The sequence below is a fragment of the Heliangelus exortis genome, chromosome 1, assembly GCF_036169615.1.
Source record: "Heliangelus exortis chromosome 1, bHelExo1.hap1, whole genome shotgun sequence".
NCBI classification, from domain to species: Eukaryota; Metazoa; Chordata; class Aves; order Apodiformes; family Trochilidae; genus Heliangelus; species Heliangelus exortis.
In genome coordinates this window covers 66,174,995-66,198,433 of record NC_092422.1, presented here as the reverse complement: position 1 = coordinate 66,198,433, position 23,439 = coordinate 66,174,995, and the positions used below count along the sequence as shown (strand labels likewise).

The 23,439-nt window shown below is 35.5% G+C and overlaps 2 protein-coding genes across 2 annotated transcripts in view; one reads left to right on the top strand and one right to left on the bottom strand.

The window, feature by feature from the left end:
• The window catches only part of LOC139797453 (magnesium transporter NIPA2-like), a 286,983-nt gene that overhangs the window by 95,814 nt on the left and 167,730 nt on the right, over nt 1–23,439 (bottom strand). The gene's annotated exons all lie outside the window — the stretch shown is intronic.
• The window catches only part of HERC2 (HECT and RLD domain containing E3 ubiquitin protein ligase 2), a 110,414-nt gene that overhangs the window by 28,264 nt on the left and 58,711 nt on the right, over nt 1–23,439 (top strand). The window contains 30 exon segments of the mRNA XM_071746686.1: nt 967–1,186; nt 2,781–2,881; nt 3,646–3,802; nt 4,613–4,723; nt 5,046–5,217; nt 5,799–5,972; nt 6,578–6,766; nt 7,397–7,548; nt 8,327–8,484; nt 8,938–9,051; nt 10,435–10,686; nt 11,603–11,796; nt 12,317–12,517; nt 13,173–13,401; nt 13,476–13,600; nt 14,865–15,043; nt 15,972–16,156; nt 16,535–16,690; nt 16,943–17,128; nt 18,246–18,416; nt 18,521–18,624; nt 18,739–18,889; nt 19,509–19,723; nt 20,576–20,708; nt 20,818–20,945; nt 21,068–21,263; nt 21,844–21,980; nt 22,471–22,644; nt 22,733–22,869; nt 22,955–23,106. Of these exon segments, the coding sequence (XP_071602787.1) occupies nt 967–1,186; nt 2,781–2,881; nt 3,646–3,802; nt 4,613–4,723; nt 5,046–5,217; nt 5,799–5,972; nt 6,578–6,766; nt 7,397–7,548; nt 8,327–8,484; nt 8,938–9,051; nt 10,435–10,686; nt 11,603–11,796; nt 12,317–12,517; nt 13,173–13,401; nt 13,476–13,600; nt 14,865–15,043; nt 15,972–16,156; nt 16,535–16,690; nt 16,943–17,128; nt 18,246–18,416; nt 18,521–18,624; nt 18,739–18,889; nt 19,509–19,723; nt 20,576–20,708; nt 20,818–20,945; nt 21,068–21,263; nt 21,844–21,980; nt 22,471–22,644; nt 22,733–22,869; nt 22,955–23,106 (4,953 nt within the window).

The window sequence follows — 23,439 nt, the reverse complement described above, 5'->3', positions numbered from 1 at the left end:
TGTACCCCTTAGTCATTTGTCACTTAAACAAAGATACTTCTGTGTAGCAGCCAGGCAACAAATGTGGTTGGCTTAGGGACAAGTACAGTAATTCAGTGTAGGGTGGCCCAGTGATCAGACTGTTAATAAAGGGACAGAAAAGGACACTTCTAAGAATACACTTCGTTGATATTTGTCCTAGGAATTAAAGCCACAGAGAATGTAAAAATGCTCAGTTTCCAAATTCTTGTTTTGAAATGTTGTGTGTCTGTGGTGGTTTTTGTTTGTTTGGTGGGTGTTTTGTTTTTTTTTATTTATTTATTTTCCCCCACACTGCTTGTTACCATCTGTTATTAGATTACTAGGATTTTGGTCTGTTCACTGCTTTTTCTGCTTAGTGAAGAATCGATTATCTAGTGTTGGTACATAAGTTAGCTCTTTTATTTCCTAATAGTACTTGCAAGCACCTCAAATTTCTGGCATTATTTGCTTCAGAAGCTTACCAGCTCTTGACAGTGATCCTAGAGCTTCTGAGAGTAGTTTTAGAGCTTCTGAGAAACTTAAGATAATGTATATCAGTGCAAAATGAAAACATCCTTGTGAAGACTTGCAAGGTTGTTGCTTGTGCTTAAGAGAAGTCTGTCTCTGAGGTCTGATGATAAGAATTTGCTGTCTAGTGTGTTTTTTGGAGTACATAACTATTTCCTGTGACGTTTTACTTGGAGACACGAAATACGAATGTTTGGATGTGTTTACAAAAAACTCAGCTTTGATGATATCCTCTGTCTAATTACCTGTTAAATATGGTTGTGGTTTTGTAATTCTATGGATTAGATATATGTACTTTCAATATGGAGACAGGAGGGTTCACTGGGTTTTGAGTTTCAGACCTGTTCAGTTTGCAATTTTAAATTGTCTTGGTTTTTCTTGATCTTGTGTATAGCAAAGATGAACACCTATTAAATGATTTCTTTCTCTGATTCTCAGATGTGAATGAGTTGAAGGAGTGCCTTCATGTACTAGTGAAGGAACAGCAAACTCTGGCCACACAAACTGCTACAACAGCTCTTTCAGCTATGAGGCTGAAGCAGAGGCTAGTTATCCTGGAAAGATATTTCATTGCATTGAACAGAACAGTTCTTCAGGAAAATGTCAAAGTTAAGTGGAAAAGCAGTAGTATTCCTCTGCCTTCTGTGGATAAGAAAAGGTAAAAACACGTGCATGAACAAGTTAATACCTTAGGAAAGTCATAGAAATGTTATCAATGTGTGTGTGATGGTTTAATGAGATTTGTTCCTCCTCATGAAACATTAGAAGTAAAGGAACTCTTTTTATTTTTGAAGGTTGGCTTACCTGGGGTTATCTACCATGCAGTTTTCCTCCTAGGCTGATGCTTGTTTATAGTATCTCTGGTTACTGGTGGGTTTTTATTGTAACACGTTGCTGCAGATATTCTTTGAGGTATTCTTTTTGTTAGGCTCATCTAGAAAGTATGGATAAGCCAATTCAGAAATTATGCTGATGGGGCTACATAGTTTATTAACAATATATTTTTTTCAATATTGACTCATTAAGGAACATAAACTTTAAAATTCAGATATGTAGAAGTTTTCCCTAGCTTCACAGGTGAGAAATCTCACAACTTACAGTGAGAAATCCTGTAATTGCACATTTTTTATGAAGCTGTTTACAGAGAGCTAATTGACTAAGAAATTGGCTGATTACTTTCAATGTTTAGATAGCATATTGGCCTAAAAATAGAAAAATCTATCAGAATAGGCATTAAAAAAAGTTAAGTAGATGAACAAGGTTGCTGTCTGACGGAACAAGCAAATCAGGCAGGGAAATTTTTGTTGATTTGTCTCTAGCTTCAAAAATGAAGGTGACAGTAAGTGGATACCATGACTGGTTATTATTGGATTGACAGTGGTACGTTTCTCTGAATAGTGTGTTCTCTGAATTTATTTTTTATTTCAGCTCTGATTAGAAGGACCACTGGTATATTTCATTTATCAGATAGCTAAAAATGCAAGTTTAAATTTTTATCTCTCGAAAAAGTTCTAAACAGTTCACTTCATTTTGATGTGTCATTAAAAAGAAAACAACTGAATCTGCTGCTGTTAAGTAGAAGGGAAAGCTTACTGAAATTAGTGTGAAATTAATGTGATTTGCTTTTTTTTTGTTTTTTTTTGTTTTTTTTTCATAAAAAACAATTAATGGAAATGTTTCTGAGTCCAGTGGGTATTAATGAAAGTTCAAGCTATCTTTCTTCCCTATACAAACTAATTCAGAAGCTACAAAGAGAGATTTGTAACATTGACAATTGAATGGGAAGATAGAAATGATAAAATGTATGGAATTGATTATGAGTAATTGAAGACTGAGTAAAAAAAATAACCTATAAGCATTGTTTATGCAGTCCAGATTAACTAGAAGTACAAAATTCCTGAGTAAAATGAGTGCATAAAGTATCTTATGCCATCATAATTTCATTCTGAGTAACTACAGGTACCTTTCTGATGGCTGTCAATTATGTCAATTTTATTTTTTTTTCTGTGAAGCTTTACTGATGTGGGGGGTTTAATCACTTGTTCTTTGAAGCACCTGAAGTTGAATTCTGGTTGCTGACATTTTGAGGTTGCTAACCTTCATTCTCAAGAGACAATTATAATTCTTTACAAATAGAATTGTGTAAATATGTATTCATGCAAATAGTTAAATTAGAAAATTATCTAAAATTCACATTATAAAATATTATTTTTATTCTTGTATTGAGACAATGCATGTATAATTTTATTTAGCCCAAGACCTGTAGGCAAAGGTGTGGAAGGACTTGCAAGAGTTGGATCCCGAGCAGCACTTTCCTTTGCATTTGCATTCCTTCGTAGAGCCTGGAGGTCAGGTAGGTTTACTCTGTAGCATATTGCATATATGATTCATTAAAGTATGTATTAAATATTTGCATAGAAATATGCATTTGTAAATGTTAGATTTGCATAATTGTGTTTTCTGTTTATTTGGTATCATGCCCAACAGTTGTTGCTGATTGAAGCTGTCCAATCCAAAACCAATGTGGTGCTGCGCTGGGGTACTTCTGTGTTTAGGAAGGCAAACTAGGATTTCATGAAGAGAATGTGTTTTTAATGCCAGGTTTCAGAAAAGTTAGATTTGTCCTTTAGACAGGATTGATTGGCTGCATTATTACATGATAGTAGTAGCTTAGAAAAGGGGTTTGGGGCAGCAGTATGAAACCTATCCTTAGTTTGTGTTCTTGTCAATGATCCTCAGATCACAAAGGTTGGCAGAATGGTCATCTGTGCCACCTTAACTTACCTGTTGGTATTGGTCTGTACTGTTTATTCAGGTGTTAGCACTTTCTCTAGCTCTTTGTCCAGCCAGCCCAACTTCTTCTGAATTCTAAGCTGGTACATTGTGAGTTGTAATTTGAGTTGTTACCTTTGTGAATGTATTTTTTGTGAAGTAGATAGTTCTTCAGAAGTCTTGCAGTCAAAATATTTGTGTGAAAATTGAGCACTTTGGACATACTGCTAACTAACTCATAAACTTGAGGTTTAAAAAAAAAATAATTCCACAGAATGCTGTGTGTTCTGTGACTTCTGTAAAGATGGGATTGTGACTAGTATTGCTCTGTTCTGTCTTCCTTAGGTGAAGATGCAGACCTGTGCAGTGAATTATTACAAGAATCACTTGATGCACTACGAGCTCTACCAGAGGCATCCCTTTTTGATGAAGGGACTGTATCTTCTGTATGGCTGGAAGTGGTGGAAAGAGCTACTAAATTCCTAAGGTCTGTTGTGACTGGGTAAGTTTCTGGTTTTGAGCATTGCTGAATTATTTGTTAAATGGCAAACTTGTATCTTTAAACAGTTGATGGTATGAACAGAATAGTTTATGAAAAATTAGAAAATACTGCTTTCCTTTTCCAGTGTTAGACAAACATGAAAAAGATAGATGAACTATTAAAATTATGCTCTTTAAATATGACGTAATTCCTTTGACTGAGAAAAATCAGAATTTTGGTATTCTGAATTAATGCATGCAGATTTAGCTAAATAATAACCTTTCACTAATGTAAACTGTATCCACATGAAGTGTGCTGTGGTAATACAGTATGTATGTACTTAATTGTACCTTTACAGTATAGTAAAATAATTCAAACTTTTGTGCATTATGAGAGAAGATATGTTCATATTGGACTTAGGGCACTCCCCTGCTTTCCTCTGTTATTTAAGAAGGCTTAAAGCTAGCTACCCTTTTACTATAGTTACCAGAAATTATCTTTTTGAATACCAAAACTACATCCTTATGATGAGTGTCATAAAGAATATTTGAACACCAACTGTGAAAAATGTTTTTCATGTTCTGCCGTATTTGATAAGAACTATAGCATAGATAGTGAAGCTTGGAGTAATCTAAAAGCCTAGCCTGCTACTCTAAAAGTTGATATTGCATGTAATATGTCAGCTTTTCCTTCTCAGTTGCTTTCATCACCAATTTTATATTTTTCTGTCAGTTAAGTTGTTCTTTGTCTCTTATAAATGCTTTTGGGAAGCCAGTATTTCTTGTTTCCAATTACTTGATATTTAATGTATATTGTTTGGCTTTTAAATAGAGATGTGCATGGAGCTCCCAGTACCAAAGGGCCAGGAAACATTCCATTACAAGATCAGCACTTGGCACTTGCCATATTGCTAGAACTGGCAGTGCAGAGAGGTACACTAAGGTGAGAAGCATAAACACTCTGATTTTTAACTATCACTGTCTGATGGAATGCCTGAGCAGTGCCTGTCTTCAGTTTTATGGGTTTTCACTTAATGTAATAATTGTGGTTCAAAGTATGTGAACTGTAATGAAGTGGCAATCAAGCTCTTAATATTGGCTAGATTTCAAAATATGTTTTTGATACTTTGGTAATCTTTTTAAAATGGAAAGCCATGACATCTGATACTGCTAAGCTTCAAAATGTAGAAAGTGATTTTTATGAATAACCTGAAGTAACATTTTCAGTAATGCTTATTAATAGAAATTTAAACTTCCTTTTTCAGCCAAATGTTGTCTGCAGTTATGTTGTTGCTTCAGCTTTGGGATAATGGAACAAGGGAAACAGATAATGAGCGATCTGCACAGGGAACAAGTGCACCCCTTCTACCTTTGTTACAAAGATTTCAGAGTATAATATGTAATAAAGACATGCCTAATTCTGAGGAAGAGATTCAGGTACTTGCTCTTGGGTTATTTGAAAGGTGCATTATGCTGGTATTAAATTTCAATTGATTGGCTAAAATAATTATAAAATTATCCAAACAAAATTTAAATCTACTTTGGCAGTAGTGTTTTCTGTGTGTGATGTATGTACACCACTCATTGGTTTTCATGCATACCTTTGAGTTTCTTGAGATAGGAGGAGGAATGTCATAGTACAGTTAGGGGTAAGCATTGTGTTCTAGTATTGCTGGTAATTAACATTAGATAATAAGACATGTGGCCAGTTAACTTTTCTACATATTTGGATTGCTTTTATTTAGTTGTGTTTGAAGTTAATTGCACTATAGCTCCCAGTGAATATTATTAAGGTTGCTAAAACTTAGTACATCAGTTTTACTCGTAACTTTCTAGTATATTCACAGTCTGACTGTATTTTCAACATGTGGAGTTCCCTACTGCAAGAAAAAGGATGTGCAGAGTAAATTTGGTTTCTCTTAAGCTTGTGCAGATACTTAGACTGTCTTAGATGTATGTGTAGTGGCATAAAAAAACCTTGAGTATTCTTCTGACTGCTCTTTTTTTTTCTTTTCTAGCTCCTGACTTACCCTTTGAGTCCAAATGAAAGTTTTTTAAGGTATCTGACTTTACCACAGGACAATGAGCTAGCGATTGATTTGAGACAAACAGCTGTAGTGATTATGGCTCATTTAGATCGTCTAGCCACCCCATGTATGCCTCCACAGTGTAGCTCTCCTACATCTCATAAGGTAACTATTTGAAATGTAAAATTTAGTAAGATGTTTTTCCTAAAAGCTGATTTTTTTATTTGGAAGGAAAATAGCTCCTGAGGTTCCTCAAATTTTGTTTTCACAAGGGAACCTTGAGTTGCCTAATTTTTTTTTTTTTTTTTACTGTGTTGATCTTTTTTTACATCAGCATTCTTTCAATTAGCCTTGGAGTGTAATTCTGTGGTTTGTGATACATTCTTTCTTTCTACAACACTCTGGCCAACTCTTCCATATTTTGAGCTCTTCCTGTATTTATTGGAAGACACGTTTAGAAATGTTGGAGGTCTGACATAATGAAAAAAAATAAAAAAGAAAGAGAAAAAGTAGATGTTAACCTTGGAGTGGAAAAGTCTTTGAACACTTACTGTAGATACTTATAGCTTACTCAGTAGTAGTCTGAACTGAGTATGATGCATGCAAATCTTTATTTTTTGTCTTCTGATAGTTAAGCTCTATTGACTACTGCCACAGATTTTACTATAGTTGTTATATAAATATAACATGTTGTCTTTAAAAATAAACCATGCGTTTTATTAAGTTACATATTTCAAAATCAGTACTTAGAGAATTTCTGATTTTTCTAGGGTTCCCTGCAAGAGGTCATTGCTTGGGGTTTAATAGGCTGGAAGTATTATGCCAATGTGAGCGGTCCCATTCAGTGTGAAGGACTTTCCAGCCTTGGTGTTGTACAGGTTGCCTGTGCAGAGAAACGTTTCCTCATCTTGTCTAGGAATGGAAGAGTTTATACACAAGCGTACAACAGTGACACTCTGGTGAGAGCTTTTTACATGTTTTAAAAAATTTGTTCTCTTTTCTATTATTTCACAGCATAAATCTGCTCCTTTAATTACTTACAGTATACAGTAGCAGATGGAGGCATGCAGATTGTGAGCATGCGAGCTTCTGTGTTGTTTTTGAACTTTCAGAAGTAGTGGTTTTGGTATCTTGCATTGAGTTGATGAAATGCATCTGGTTTCTGTGATTTCTGTCAGGCTAAAGGTTATGAACACAACAATAATTGCTTTCGTTGGGATGCTGGCCTTGGTAACAGCTGTAGAAATTGGCAGATACAAAATGGATTTTACTTCAGTGATGTAACACCGTGCCCAAACTCAAGGGAACTATACTGTAGCAGTAACTATTTGTCACTACCATTGCCTGTGAGATTAAAATAAACACCATTTCCTTCATAGGTATTGAAGACCTTATGAAGATGGAAACAAAATTACTTCTGAGCATTGTTTTTGTCATATTTGGACAGCAGAATTGACCTGTTTTGCTTTCTACCGTTATTAATTTGGGTGTACAATTTTGTTACAAGTTAAGGAAAAACTGTAACTATACATAGGCAAGTGAGAGAACATATAAACAGTTCTTGTAAGTGGATCGTTTTTGGTTCACAGGGACCACAGCTGGTGCAGAGCCTAGCTTCCAGAAATATTGTGAAGATAGCAGCACATTCAGATGGACATCACTACCTTGCTTTGTCTGCAAATGGTGAAGTTTTCTCTTGGGGCTGTGGAGATGGTGGAAGACTAGGCCATGGGGATACAGTGTATGTAATAAAAATGACCATAACATTTACTTGCCAGTGTTCTGAATTCATAGTAAAAACTATATAGCTGTATAAACAGGCACACTCAGCAATTGTCACTCATCTATCTCTGTTACGAAACAGAAATTGCATTTTTCCTGGATGTTTTCTCTCCCTGTATTATTCCCAGTTCTGTATTAATTCTACTTTCTGAAATACTTGCAGATAGAGACTGTAGTAATGGTTGCACTGTTATTATGCCTTTTAGTAATGGTTTTACAGATGCACAAATAATTTTCTCTAGGATCATTGATACAGATGTCAGAGAGGTCTTAATTTCCTGTGCAGTCATGTTGCATGTATCATTCACATCAGTGTCCTGCTTTATGTAGGAACAGTCTGCTACAGGGGTATTCAGTTGTGGGTATACATCACTATATTTTAGTGTCTTCCCCCATTGCTGAATTCCCTATGAAGCAAGGGTGTTACTATCAGTGTCACAAAAGTAATTGTTTAGATATGGCAAGTAAAGATAGTATTTTTAAAAGAAGATGGATATTTTAAAAACCCAATACATTAATTTAATTGGAAAAGACATTCCTGCAGTAGTTTATATGTTGTTTACAAAATTGAAATTAGCTTTTGGCTTATACCTCTTATTTCTATCTTGATACTTCAGGCTAGTAATAAAGGTTGCAGTTATAACGACAGCAATTGTTTTCTAACAACTATGTCCCACCTTTTGTTACCAACTCATTAGATGGCCTCTTGTGAAGTATGCCACTTTCTCTTTAAATAGGCCTCTGGAGGAACCAAAGATGATATCTGCTTTGTCTGGAAAGCAAGCTGGGAAACATGTTGTTCATATTGCGTGTGGAAGCACCTATAGCGCAGCCATTACTGCAGAAGGAGAGCTGTATACGTGGGGACGGGGAAACTATGGCAGGCTTGGTCATGGTATGTTACTTGATACCTTAAACTAAGTTGTTTGTCAGTTTTTTTGCACCTGGCTCAACTGATCTTTTGTCCAAGTTACCTAAAGCTGATTTGCAAAAAAATTGGGGTTTCACATGAACTGAAATAGTTGTGGGAGGAACTAACTTAAAGCCACTAAACATTGTGAGTGAAAATAAGCAGTTGGCTGGAGAAAAAAAAATGTACAATGTTCTCTGTTCTCCTCTTGTAAAGTAAAGACTATTTGATGGGTCAAATCCATATTAAAGACCTAAGAAGCCATATGGGAGGTTAGTTATGATGTTCAAACCTGAAGACAGATCCCAGCTGACACTCCTGACCCCCACGCAGCAAGACACCCAAAAGCAAGCAAACAAACAAACACCCACACAAAAATCAAAAGAACCTACCAGATCTTCTTGGTTTTGCTTCTCATGGTACTACTTTGTTTTGAAGGTTCTAGTGAAGATCAGACCATCCCAATGCTGGTTACAGGGCTGAAAGGACTCAAAGTTATTGATGTGTCCTGTGGGAGTGGAGACGCTCAGACTCTTGCAGTTACTGAAAATGGTAAGTAGCAAAATATAACTTACTACTTTAAGCAAGCTTACCTTCTCTTCCTTTCATTCTGAGGGTACTTTTATTTTATATTGCAGACATTTTGTTTAATTCTAGTAGCTTGAATTCTGCAAGGATTTGAAGCTCAGATTCCTTTTGGATAAATATGTATCTGTATTTATATTGATTGCATATAATGTATGCAGATCTATTTCCATGCTTAGATGTGCAAAAATATTTAGTATGTGTATGCAAGTGTATATTTCCATTTCAGTTTTTATATATTTTAGATGCCCTTTAAAATGTATAATATACACACAAAATACTACATATATGAATGAACATATGCATCTAAATTTTATGCATTATTATATAAATGCAAATGACTTGTGTTTGTGTTGTTACAACAGCCAGAATTTTGAGTAGGAGAATTGTCTTTGTTAATCTATAGCAAGTTCCAAAGAGAGGCTGTATTGGAATCCTGCTTTTCAGCATCCCCAAGCAAGGTGCCTAGTGTGAGACAGATTCAAAACCTGAATTTCACTGTGTGAAGTTAAGCCCCAAAGTCATCCCTTAGAAAGCAGGTAGCTCTTGGAAGCTACTTGTTCTTTTAAAATGTAGCTGGTTATGGATATGTGCAGTATTTAATATCTGAAAGGTTTGCTCATCAAGGAAACGGAAGCCTGGATTTTATCTTTTTTAGTCTTCTTGAGTGTTTCCATTGCTTATTAGTGTACCTTGGAGACTGGCTTATACAAGTAGGGAAAATAAATACGTCAGAGTGTAAACAAGACTTTCTTTTTGAACATGCATGAGTTTACCATTCTTGAACCACGATTTTATTTGATGCAGAATGACTTGACTATTTTTAAGTTTGTACATCAGGGTTTATTATTAGTAGTATAGTTTAAAAGAATATGATAGTGAGAATAGCACTTTGTAATTTCATTTTGTGAAATGTTTTAATGACAAGAACTGAAAATTAGAATAGGTTTTGCATGCAGTTTGACTATTTGATGTTGGAAAAGATTTCCCAAGATCTTATAAATAACACCTTATAAAAAGACCATTTTTTTAGTAAAGATCACACTACAGTCATGATTTACAGTAGATCCTATACTTCAAATATTTTTCTGTACACTGAATTTTTAGTGCATATTATGTGTGAAGTTTTTTATTTGCAGTTTTATCAACATGAAAACTTCTGAAATGTTTTTCTCATTATCATGAGAAATTAATAAAATTAATAAATTAATTCATAGCTGCTATTCTTAAATTACAATTTGAAAATCGAGTTTATCATAGAATCTCAGATTTTTAAGAACTTTCTTGTCCTTCATTACACGGAAAACCAATGCAAATTTTTTTTTTTGTTTTCTTTGTCTTGATTTAAAGGCCAAGTGTGGTCTTGGGGTGATGGAGATTATGGAAAACTGGGAAGGGGAGGCAGTGATGGTTGCAAGACTCCCAAGCTGATAGAAAAACTTCAAGACCTGGACATTGTGAAAGTACGCTGTGGGAGTCAGTTTTCTATTGCTCTAACCAAAGATGGCCAGGTTTACACCTGGGGCAAAGGTGACAATCAGAGACTTGGGCATGGTACAGAAGAGCACGTTCGATATCCCAAGTTGCTGGAAGGCTTGAAAGGTAATTGTCAGTGCTCCAATTGTGCTGAAGTTCTTTTTGCTGTTGTCTGAACCTTTAACCAGGCACTAATGATCTCAGCTTTAAGCATGATGCTGCTGTGTACTCTGTCATATTTGATGTTTGTTGCACTGAAAATGGGAATGGTGCATGTTTCCCTTCACTTCTGCATTTAGACTTTTAGAATTCTGTCAGACTTAGAGCCACTGTGTTATGACTACTTGAAATGCTGCATGTGTTGTGTTTTCCTTATTCTTACTACTTTTATTAGGTTCACAGAAATTATTATTTAAACCATGTAATTTTGTATGGTGAGGCAAATAAATATTTTATATATATATATGCTCAGATTAAGGCATGGGAATGGAATAAATGAGAAACAGGGAACAAGTAGTGGTGTTGAAGTTGTGTTTGTGTCTGTACTTGGGACTAGTTTGTAACAGAATGCAAGGTATTTCTTGTATTTGTGAGAAAGCTGAGGTTCTGTAGGGGAGGATGAGGAAGAAACCTCTTTTACTGCTCTGTCTTAAAATTGTTACTCATATGAGGAAAGACACTGAAAGTAACTTCTGAACTAATAACTGCAATACAACTTCACAGTCTGTGTTCTTAGGTGGGGAGATTTTTTTTTAAACCTAAAGTACTGAATAGGAGATATGCAAAATAGAAGATTTTTTTTTTTTTAAACTTGTAAACTTTAATACTTAAGCTGTTTTCTTAAGAGTCCTTAAATATTTCCTTGGCTTTTCTTTTGCTGTACTCTTCCAATTTATTGCTAAGGCAAAGATGAAACTTGCCAACCACAATGTGTTTGTGGTTAGGTATGGTTGTAATTAACACAATTTCCCTACCTCTAGTATTTTTATGTTAATGATTGTAATCTTTAAGTTATATTTTCTGTATTTGACTTTTATATCAGGAAAAAAAGTGATAGATGTGGCAGCTGGATCTACCCATTGCTTAGCACTGACTGAAGATAGCGAAGTGCACAGCTGGGGAAGCAACGATCAGTGTCAACATTTTGATACTTTGCGGATCACTAAACCAGAACCTTCAGCTCTCCCAGGATTAGATACAAAGCATATTGTTGGAATTGCTTGTGGGCCTGCTCAGGTAAATTTTATTTTTCATTGGTTAGTTGCTTTGACACTTGCTGAGACTAATTTGTACACTAGTCCCAGGCTCTCTTTCTGTGCTTACATCACTCTTCATATTTCTTGTTCTGAATAAGTGATGTAGGGAAAAAACCCACAATCTTGTGCAGTTCTCCTGAAAAGAGATAAGTAGTTTTCTCTGTTAGGTATTCCAAGAAGTAGCTATTTACCTGTTTTGTTTTTTGTCTGGTACAGCAATTGAAGAGTTACCAATCAGAATGTTACCTACAGTAAAGATAGTAAGGTATCTGGACTGGCATAACGTTTGAAAATGTAACAGATTTATTTTTTGAGATTAGTAGTGTTATAAATAATGTTTACAAGGGCATGAGTGGAGGTTTCTCTTCAGCAGATGTGCTCATATTATTTCTATATCTTTTATTGTTTGAAGGCAGATGTTAGCTGTACATTTCTCTCTAATCAATGTCATCTTATATTTGGGAAATAAGTGTTGAGCTTTATATTGTTTCCATTTACAGAGTTTTGCTTGGTCATCATGTTCAGAATGGTCAATAGGGTTGCGGGTGCCTTTCGTGGTGGATGTTTGCCACATGACATTTGAGCAGCTGGATCTTTTACTAAGACAAGTGACAGAGGGAATGGATGGCTCCTCTGATTGGCCCCCTCCTCAGGAAAAGGAGTGTATGGCTGTGGCAACATTAAACCTTCTGAGGCTTCAGGTACCTTCAATTTCGTATACACAGAGAACTCCTTGAACTGAACATTTCAGTAAATTGCTTGGATCAGAATAGTGAATGTAATGTGCTTTAAACATTTTTATTGATTTTTAAAAACAAAATAAGTACAATATCGCTTTCTACTCTTCAAAATTTGGCAGCTTGTGGTTGCTTTTTTTGTTGGCAGCTTTTGGATCTCCCTAAAAATGAGCTATAAAATGTAAATGTTTTAAGCCTTGTGTCCTCACTCAACAAACCGACAGACTCAAAGATTTTAAACATTTCTAGGAGTTCTAGATAGCATTTTTAAGAGTGAATGCCCTCTTAACAAAGTATCTGATATTCACTGAAGATGTGCTGCTTTTCCTAGCATACTGTAGCAAAGTGTTTAGATTATTCTTTAGGTTTTCATAGTTCAGAGTATAGTTCATAATCTTTGCTTATTAGTTTAATTTCAGTATGTGTTTGGGCAAGCCACAATCTCCCTTGAACTTTACAGATTTAGAGGGTGAAAGTTGGTATCATGGTCAGTGAACTTGCTCAGTTGCTCCAGGATGGTGTATTTTTATTTGTTTGTTCTTCAAGTTCACATCGTTTCGTGATTATAATTTCCTTGTTTTTTTTTAAATTTTTTTTTTTTTTCCTTTCTTTTTTTCAGCTTCATGCTGCCATTAGTCATCAGGTGGATCCGGAATGCCTTGGCTTAGGTCTGGGCAGTATACTGCTCAATAGTTTGAAACAGACAGTGGTAACACTAGCAAGTAATGCTGGTGTCCTTAACACTGTGCAGTCAGCAGCTCAAGCAGTGCTGCAGAGCGGGTGGTCTGTGCTGCTGCCAACAGCAGAAGAACGGGCCAGGGCTCTCTCAGCTCTCTTACCCAGTGCAGGTTAGTCCTCAGATTTAAACCTGTTTGTTTGGGGCTTGGGTTTCTAGTTCATTAAGAGCTCCTTCCATTCTTAGTTTCAGGAAATGAAATGAGTGTAAGTCCAGGACGTAGGTTCATGATTGACCTCTTGGTGGGCAGCTTGATGGCTGATGGAGGCTTAGAATCTGCGCTGAATGCTGCTATTACTGCAGAAATTCAGGTATGTTTCAGCAGCTCTGCAGTTCTGAATAAACATATTAAGATGTTTCAAGGTTTTTCTGAAGTTTGTGGGTTGATGTTAGCTTCTTTTGATGTGCAACTCGAGCCAGTATTTGTTTGCAAGCATGAGTCATATTCTCATCTTTAGTAGAGCATTTCTAGAGTCTTGGTTTGAACAATGGTAACAAACTTTCTCACGATGTTCTGTAATAGGAGCATAATTTTACAAAGCAATTTGTATCTCTCTGTAGGATTCTTGAGTTCTTAATTTCCTTTATGTCACCTGTATCTCTACAGCAGAAATTTCAGATTTATTACTTAGGAATTTAAGATGAATGAATTCTTTGCAGCACCCCACATTTCTATAGCTTCCTTCTCCGACTGATTTGAATATTTAACAGATGTTGATTAGTTACACAAAGGATGAAAAAAAATTTCAAATATAGAAACATCCTCCGAGCAGATTGCTTTGAATTGTCATATTTTTATATGGCTGTGAAAACAAAAGTGTGCTTTTCCCTTTCCTTTTGATTTTTTTTTTTCCATTTCTTCCTAATATATCTTCTTCTTGCTTTCTTTCCACTGGTGGGAAGTGGTTTATGATGCAGCAGGAATGCACATATTAAGTTTTGCTTGGATGCATAGTATTAGTATTTTTTGTTGTTAAAGGCATGCAGGACCTCTTGTTTCTTAATGAAGTCTTGTAGGACACATTTATGTTATAGCATAGGTCAGAGATGCCTGAGTAAATTAATATATATGCAGAAAATTATCTAGGTGGCAGCACACAGCACTGCACAGGTTTATTTACATTGTCTAAAACCTGGGTGAATTTGTTTCCGTGGAGTTTGCATGACTATAGATCAGTAGTGAACCTGATCCAAGTTCTTCTGTAGTGGACTGGATTTGTGACCTGTATATATACAATATATACATGCCTTCAGTTGTGAACTGTGTAGCAGGTACTGTTATGCTAAAACATACCTAGAACAGAAGTCAGTGAACTTGGATTGGTGGAAATTGAATCTGGAGTTCTTCTTCTCTTTTTTAACCCTCTCTTCCCCCCATTTATTTTTATAATTGTTTAAAAAAATGTGCCCACATGATTTGTTACAGAATATGCAATACACATTTGTCTGGTAGTAGTTGTTTAATTTCTGGCACAAATAAAAGTAACTTAATCATGTTGTAAGTACTTGTCAATAAAATGTTGCAAAATCACAGTGGCAGTTTGCTCATTTTCATTAACTTGGTTACTTTTTTAGGATATTGAAGCAAAAAAAGAAGCACAGAAAGAAAAGGAAATTGATGAACAAGAAGCAAATGCATCAACACTTCATAGGAGCAGGACTCCGTTGGACAAAGACATTATTAATACTGGAATCTATGAATCTGCAGGAAAACAAAGTTTACCATTAGTTCAGTTAATTCAGCAGTTACTAAGGTAATGGCTTTAAATTTGTCTTTTATTTTTGTTTAGAAGATCTGTTCATGTGGTTTATGAAATAGTCAACTAAAGAATGACTGTCTAGTTTTTGTTAGCAGATAGTCTCCTGCTAGGATTTTATCTCCTCAGAATTCAAAATATTGAACATTTTCCTCGTTTGTCTATAGTTTCATCATTTTATATTGACAAAGGAGCAAAGGTCTATACTTAATTACCAAATTTTAGGAAGACTTACTGCCTTGCTTTTGTGGATATTGATACTTCTTTCCTGTATTTTGAAAGTCTGTTTAACAAATGCAGGGCAAATATTCAAAAGCATGTCCCCACAAAGCATGATAATCAGCAGAAATTTATTTAGAGCTGAATGTTCTGCTTCAGTATCTGAGGCTGTAAGTGGGGAAGAAACCTGAATTTTAAATTCTTGAGACTGAAAAAGAAATTGTGAATGCATGACCGGTAGGGTGCTGACAACACAGCTTCTTTATGTCAGCTACAGCATTATTTACTATGTATTATATGCAGCAGGAAGTAATTATGGTATTGCTAAGAAATGTATTGTGCTTTTTCATTTAATTTTGTTGGCAACTGTATAATTTAATCAGTACTGAGACTCCTGAGCTACATAGCTTGATGACTTTCATTGCAGCCTTTCAGTCAAGATTGTCAGATTATGTTTTTTGCAGTGAGTGATGACAAAAAATAGGAAATTGATACATTTTAGGAGTCCTGTTATATAAAATGCCTCTGCGCAAACCATTGACTTTGAGTAACACGATGCCAACAAGAAAACATCCTACGAAAAAACTTTGGATAGGTCTGTTATATATTTGTGTAAAACTCTACTAAAAGCTTAACCTTTGTTTCCATGGACTGTCTTCACTGTCAGCTCTCTTGAAGTGCTTTACAAAACTTTTATGCCAATCAGGAACATCGCCTCACAGACGATAGCCAAGCTAAAAGACGTCGCTCGTCGTGTTTCTTCCTGCATGGACCATGAACATTACAGCAAAGAGAGATCTGCATCCCTGGACCTCTTGCTCCGTTTTCAGCGTCTCCTTGTTAGTAAACTTTACCCAGGAGATTGTGTTGGGCAGGTCCCCCATACCTACAGTAAGTTACTGTGAAAAAAATATAACATTTCCCCCCCGGCCCCCAGCAGTCCTCTAATTCTTCTACAGGATAGCAGCTTCTTATTTTAGTTTACCTTCTTGTATCATTTTTCAGCCTAATTGCTGAGTCTGAAAAGTGTTTGAAAGTCATTTCTTTAAATTGTTTTTTAATAATGGAAAACTTCTCCTTAAAAGGCAACAGGTTCTAAACGATAAAATTATTGTAAACTTTTAAAAAGTTTTAAAAAGATAAGATATCTTAATTGAGTGTTAATACTGAGTGGTTGTTTTTCAGAAAAGTTTGAGAGCTTTTGAAATCTGTTTCTTCAATATGACTATGTTGATGGTTTCCTGTGCTCTGCCTCTTTTTTTTATGCAGGTCCTGACCTCTTAGGTGTTGGCTCCTTACTGAAGAAGTACACTGCTCTTCTGTGCACACACATTGGTGATATACTTCCTGTGGCAACCAGCATTGCTTCTGCTAGTCATAGGCATTTTGCAGAAGTGTCCCGAGTCGTGGATGGAGATTTAACAGGTAGGTTTTTCTTCACTGTCCTCTTCTCCCTTCCATGAAATTATAAAGATATATTGTAGATGTTCTTGGAAGTTCTAAACAACAGAAAAAGAGTCAACTTTGTCTTTCGATTGATGGGAGAGGAAGAGGAGAGATTTGGTGGGGTAGGCAAGAGCAGAATACAAGGCAGAATGTATTTCATGGCAATTTACTTCCATGATGCATTTATAAATGCAAATTTTGAATTAAATCTGAATGTCTTCTGTGTTTTAGGCATTCTTCTTCCAGAATTGGTGGTTTCTGTAGTGCTACTCCTTAGTAAAAATGCTGGACTAATGCAGGAAGCTGGTGCTATCCCTCTGTTGGCTGGCTTGCTGGAACACCTTGACAGATTTGACCATTTAGCCCCTGGAAAGGAAAGGGATGACAATGAGGATTTAGCGTGGCCAGGAATAATGGGTATGTATTAGTAGCACCTGGGCTGTTTATTTGTGTTGCCATAAAGTAGCTATATAAAAATGGTGACTATTCATAAACTACTTCCAGGAATGGAATTCTACTTCAGTAGAATACTTCTGGGAAAATTTTTATTAACCAATTTATATGGCAGTATTTATTTCTATCAAGAATTTTATTACTTAAGGTGTGTATAGAGGTAGGATTAAGTGGAGTGCAAACACAACTTTTTAAAGAAGTAGTTGACATAATTTTGCATTTTGAGTGTGAAAAGTTGCAGTGAAAATATGAGTAGTACATATATATATTCCATTCCTTAAATCCATCCATAACATAAAGGGATAGCAATGTGAAAGCTTTGAAATAAGGAAGTTTTCTTTTCCCAGGGCACTTTATAAAGTGAGCTGTCTCTGGAGTGAAAGAGAAGCAGAAAATGTACATTTGTGACTGTGAGCATTTTACTGGTGGACGAAGGGACTAAACTTGTTTGGCATAACCCAAGAAAGCTAAACATCCCAGTGCTAAACAATAGTGTGTTAGGAAGAGCAAAAAATACGTGAAAATTCAGTTAATGGTCTTATAGAGCAAACTGAGATAAAGGTGTCTGTGCAAACATTACTCTGTTGCTTGGGTGAAATGACCTTTATTTTCAAATAGTTCACTGATACATTGATTGGAAGAGTTCTAATGCGTATGTAACTTTCCTTTGTTAATTTTTAAAGATATGGATTTAGATGGAAATTAAATATACAGTCAATGCCTTGCCAGCATAAAAACTGAATTAATTTTAAGGGACAACTGAGCAGAGCAGTGATTTGCTGGAGCACTGATTGTTGTGTTCCATCTGCACATTAAACAGCCATATAGTTGAGCAATGCTAGGTCTTTGACAGTGTGACATTGGAGAATAGTGCATAGAAGAATACAGCAGGCAGTTTAATTGCATAATATGTAGATCAGAACATATTAATAGCCATTGACTTTTAAGAATATCAAAAGAGACAAGAAGCCTTTGAATGGGGGTGAAGAATTTGATCAGGCAACTTTTAAAAGATGGTTCAAAAAGAAACTTTACTTTCTGGTTTTCTGTTGATAAATTCTCTTTTGTTTTATATCTGTAGGTTCCTTTTTTACTGGCCAGAGCTGCAGAAATAATGAGGAGGTGACACTTATACGTAAAGCTGATCTAGAGAACCACAACAAAGATGGAGGATTTTGGACAGTGATTGATGGGAAAGTTTATGATATAAAGGACTTCCAAGCTCAGTCTTTAACTGGCAGTAGCATACTTGGTGAGAATCAAAGAATGAATCAAAGACAGAAATTACTTAACACGAGTTAGGTAGCATACACAGAATTTTAGTGATTATACTGACTACCTGGTTCTTTCATTTAGCTCAGTTTGCAGGTGAGGACCCAGTTGTTGCTTTGGAAGCAGCTTTGCAATTTGAGGACACCCGGGAGTCAATGCATGCCTTCTGTGTTGGCCAGTATATGGAGGTAAAAATGTTACACGTTAATGGATACATGTTGTCTAAAGCCAAGTATTGCCTTGGTTTCAAGATTCTTATTGGAGCTCAGTTCCAACTTTCAACTCCTATTTCTTCTCACCAGCCTGACCAGGAAGTGGTTACAACGCCAGATCTCAGTACTTTGTCATCACCTCTCATAGACACAGAAAGGAATTTGGGTCTTCTCCTTGGACTGCACGCTTCCTACTTGGCAATGAGCACACCACTTTCTCCTCTGGAAGTTGAATGTGCCAGTAAGCAAACCTCATTTTGAGTTTAAACAAGTGATAAATGCTCGTCAAAGCATGCAAGAAAAAAGACACAGGCCAAACAAATGAACTGGAAAACTAGTACATTTTTAGTTTTGCTGTCTTCTGAAGAAGTTCTTTATTGTTAACATTAATTACCGCACTAGTCAAAATCCAATAATTTAGCAAGTTTAAAATGAATATTTGATAATTCTGGACAGTTAAATATCCAGAATTTTGTAATATACAAGGTAGAGAAGTACTCAAAAAGAAAGGAGGCTGTAAAGCACAGTTATCTTGATAATTTGTATTCAATTAAGAGTGCTTGAAGCATCTGATGATGGGTTCTGTCTTGTTGAGTATCTTAATTTGGTGAATAAAGGGTAGAATTCAATATTAATCATATAAAAATCATAACTATTACCATATTAGCTTTAAACAGGCAATGTGGCTGCCCTTTTAGTTATTTAATTTTTTTTTCCTTAGTTGCAGAATTAATTTTTTTTTGTTCCTGTGAAAATGTTTCAGCAAACCTTGCATGCATTTTACTTGAGGGTATTGTTGAATCTTCATAGCTCAGTCTTTAATCAGAATATGCATTTGTGTTTTCTTTACTTCCTTTTAGAGTGGTTGAAGTCATCTATCTTTTCTGGGGGCTTGCAAACTAGTCAGATTCATTACAGTTACAATGAGGAAAAAGATGAAGACCATTGCAGTTCACCTGGAAACACTCCCCCGAATAAATCAAAACTGTATACACACCGAATAACTTTGAGTGACCATTCACAACCTTTTCTCCAAGCTATTGCAGATAATAATATTCAGGATCACACTGTGAAGGTAAGCCTTCACCAGTTCTGTTCCTTAAAAATGTGGAGTGAGACACTGGTGGTCTGAAAACAGTTTTGTTGGTGAATATTCTTTCAGAAATTAAAACGATCAAAATGTTATTCCAGAATTGCCACTTGTAAAAGGCATGTCTGAATACTACTAATGGGTAAAATTTGTGCATTTCAGTTAGTATCATGACAATTACAGTTATTTGAAATTTTGATTGGGAGAACTAAAAAACTTGCGTATTTTTACAAAAAAAATTTATAGTGTATTATTTTCCATGTCAAGTTTTAGTAGCGTTGACAGACCTTGCTCACCTCCAATTGAACTAAGATGGAATTTTATATTTTTTTATTTTGTCAAAGTGCAAATGTATTTTGTCTCTTAGATGCATGTATGCCTTTGTCTTGAAGTTCTTTAGTGCCCTGTGGTTCTTGGTGCATCACCGATATGCAGTTAATGGATATTTGGAAAACCCTTAAGATTTACATTGATCATTGTCTTCTGTAATACCTCCAGATTTTCTCACCCTTTGTGCTCAGTTCCTTTATAAAAAAACCCAGACAGTGTTAGGATAGTTGTAATGACAAGTCAGGAGAATTAAAAATAAGGTGACTTGGCTATCTCAGGAATAGTTAAAAGCAGTAGCTTTGTTGCTTGAGCAACAGGGTATTCTTTGTAGTATTGGGATGTTATTTCTGTGTATTGACTTGTGCATACTGTGTGGTATATCTCACTTTGGAATGTTAATTCAACTTGTAGAGTTATTCAGTGTTATCTAAATGCTGGCTGCATTATTTTGGGTCCTTTTATTGTATTTCAAAGCAATTAATTAAGGCTGTTGTGTGTTTTTTGTAGGACTTCTTGTGTCAAATAGAGAGATACTGTAAACAGTGTCACTTAACAACACCCATCACATTCCCTCCTGAGCATCCTGTGGAAGAAGTAGGACGTTTGTTATTATGTTGCCTTCTGAAACATGAAGATCTAGGTAGGTAGGGTTGTGGTATAGCTGTCCCAGAATACATTCTAGACCAGTTTAAATGCTGCTGTGGATGATTTTGGAAATGCATGTTCAAAAATTGTCTTTTCCCATTAAGGTCATATAGCCCTGTCTCTTGTTCATCCCGGTACCCTTGGAGTTGACCAGGTGAAGCACAAAACCTTACCCAAATCTGTAGTGGATGTGTGCCGTGTTGTCTACCAAGCAAAATGCTCACTGATTAAGGTAAGCCTGTTACATGCTCAAGTTTAGATTACTTTTTATTTGAAGTCTTTTATTAAAAAGCTATATGTTGTTCATTTTACTGTGCATTGAAGAGCGACCTCATCTTTCCATGACTTTTTTAGACCCATCAAGAACAAGGACGTTCTTACAAGGAAGTTTGTGCTCCTGTCATTGAACGTCTGAGATTCTTATTCAATGAACTACGTCCTGCAGTTTGCAATGATCTCTCTATAATGTCTAAATTTAAACTTCTGAGTTCCTTACCTCGATGGCGGAGAGTAGCTCAGAAAATAATCAGAGAAAAAAGGAAAAAAAGAGGTAAAGCAACGTTAACATTTTATTTTCTTTGAAAAAATGAAAATTAATCTCTTGCCGAGGTTTGCTGCTCCATACTTGAGACTCTTGCTAGCTAAAGCATCAGAGCCATTCACTTTCTCATGTGTTTCCATTAAGTTTTCTAAATCAATGGTTACACATCAGTTCCTACAGCAAAAGCAGGCCTACAGGAGAGCTGAGTCTAGGTGAGGCATGATTCTTTCTGTTCCAGCATATTGAAAGTGAGCTGTCAGTGTTAGTACCTCTGAATTTGTTTTATGCAGGTTTAACCAGAAGTGATATCTTATTAGAAATAATGTTTTATTAATCACCTCTTCAACTGGAAATTAATTAATGTGGCAGACAAACAGCAAAGTTCTTTTAAAACTGATCTTTAAAGATAAAAATATATTGCAGGTAATTCCAGAGCTAATTTGATGATAGTTTGACATAGAGTTCACTGATTTCCATTTTGCTACAGGCAGATCTTAAGAATTCTGTATTCTTAGGTTATCATGCAAACCAAAAATGTGACACTCTAAAATGTTATCAGGATACATGAAATAATTGTTTTTATTTCTAGTGCCAAAAAAATCTGAATCTGCTGATGTGGAAGAATCCAAAATTGGAAATGAAGAGAGTGATTTAGAAGAGTCCTGTGTGGTACCTCATAGTCCTGTACCTATAGATAAAAGGCCCATACCAATCAAGTCACCCAAGGTATAATACCAGATTTTGAAGCAACGTTGTGAATGAAAATAACAAGAGGAAAAAAATATTAGAAAAAAACATGTTTGCTATAACTTGACATTCAATATTCTGATAATGGTGTTTGGGATATATATGCGTCTCATTGTTTTAGTGAAACCTGGAATAACTTGTAAAAATAAGCTTGGGTACTCCATATTTAGAATATGTGAATACCTTCTTTAATTTTTAGATTGTCTGTAATGTTAGAAGTATTTATATAAAGCTTTGTTTCAAAATAAAAGGTTGTGCTGAGTTACATTATCTTTTCTTTTTAGTATTAATTTAGTTGTAATTTTATGTAGCAATTGTTACAGATATTACTGAGCTCTTTCCTGAACAAGTTTGCTCTATTTTTTTCTTTACCCTCCTAGGAGTTTAAATTTGTGCATGTTTTTGAATGAAAAACTTAATTTTCAGTAATTTAGAATTTGTTTTAACATGCCACCTTCTGGTTTTGCAGGATAAGTGGCAGCCAATTTTGAGTACAGTTACTGGTGTCCACAAATACAAATGGCTGAAGCAAAATGTCCAAGGCTTATATCCACAGTCTGCCCTCCTTAATACCATTGTTGAATTTGCACTTAAAGAAGAACCTGTGGATGTAGAAAAAATGAGAAAATGTTTATTAAAACAGGTAAAATGGATGAAAATGGGCTTGTGTGTATTAGCAGTTTTCATAAGTATTACAATTTCTTTTTTTTTTTTTTTTTTTTTTTTTGCAGTTGGAAAGAGCAGAAGTTCGTCTGGAGGGAATAGATACTATTCTGAAATTGGCAGCAAAAAATTTTTTGCTCCCATCCGTGCAGTATGCTATGTTCTGTGGGTGGCAGAGGCTTATTCCAGAAGGAGCAAATATAGGGTAAAACTTTGTTGCTTTTGGTTTCACAGTTGTCTGGTAAGAAAAAAATACTTACTTTTGTTGGTTTTGTTCTTTTTCTCTGAAGGGAACCTCTTACTGACTGCTTGAAGGATGTTGATCTGATCCCACCATTTAACAGAATGCTGCTAGAAGTAACTTTTGGGAAGTTGTATGCATGGGCGATTCAGAATGTCCGGAACATCTTGCTTGATGCTCATGCAAAATTCAAAGAACTAGGTGAATCTCATTGTGTTGCTGTTGGCTTGGGAGAAAACTGTTTTAAATGAATGTTGTTACATTATTTAAAGTTACCAGTAATTAGGATCCTAAAATCATTTCCCTTGGTCTGTGCTGAGAAATACTTGGACTTTTTGTCCAGCCTTGTGTTGTCGCACTCCCCTCTGTTCTCCTTTAAATCACTTCTTAGTGTTTAAGAGAATGCTGCTGGTATCCCAGTAACAGATCATTGATTACTCGTTAGTAACATTTTGCCATTAAAAAATCTAAATTATAAAACGCTTCTTGGAGCATCAGTTCAGCAAATATTTTAAACCATCAAATAAATAGATA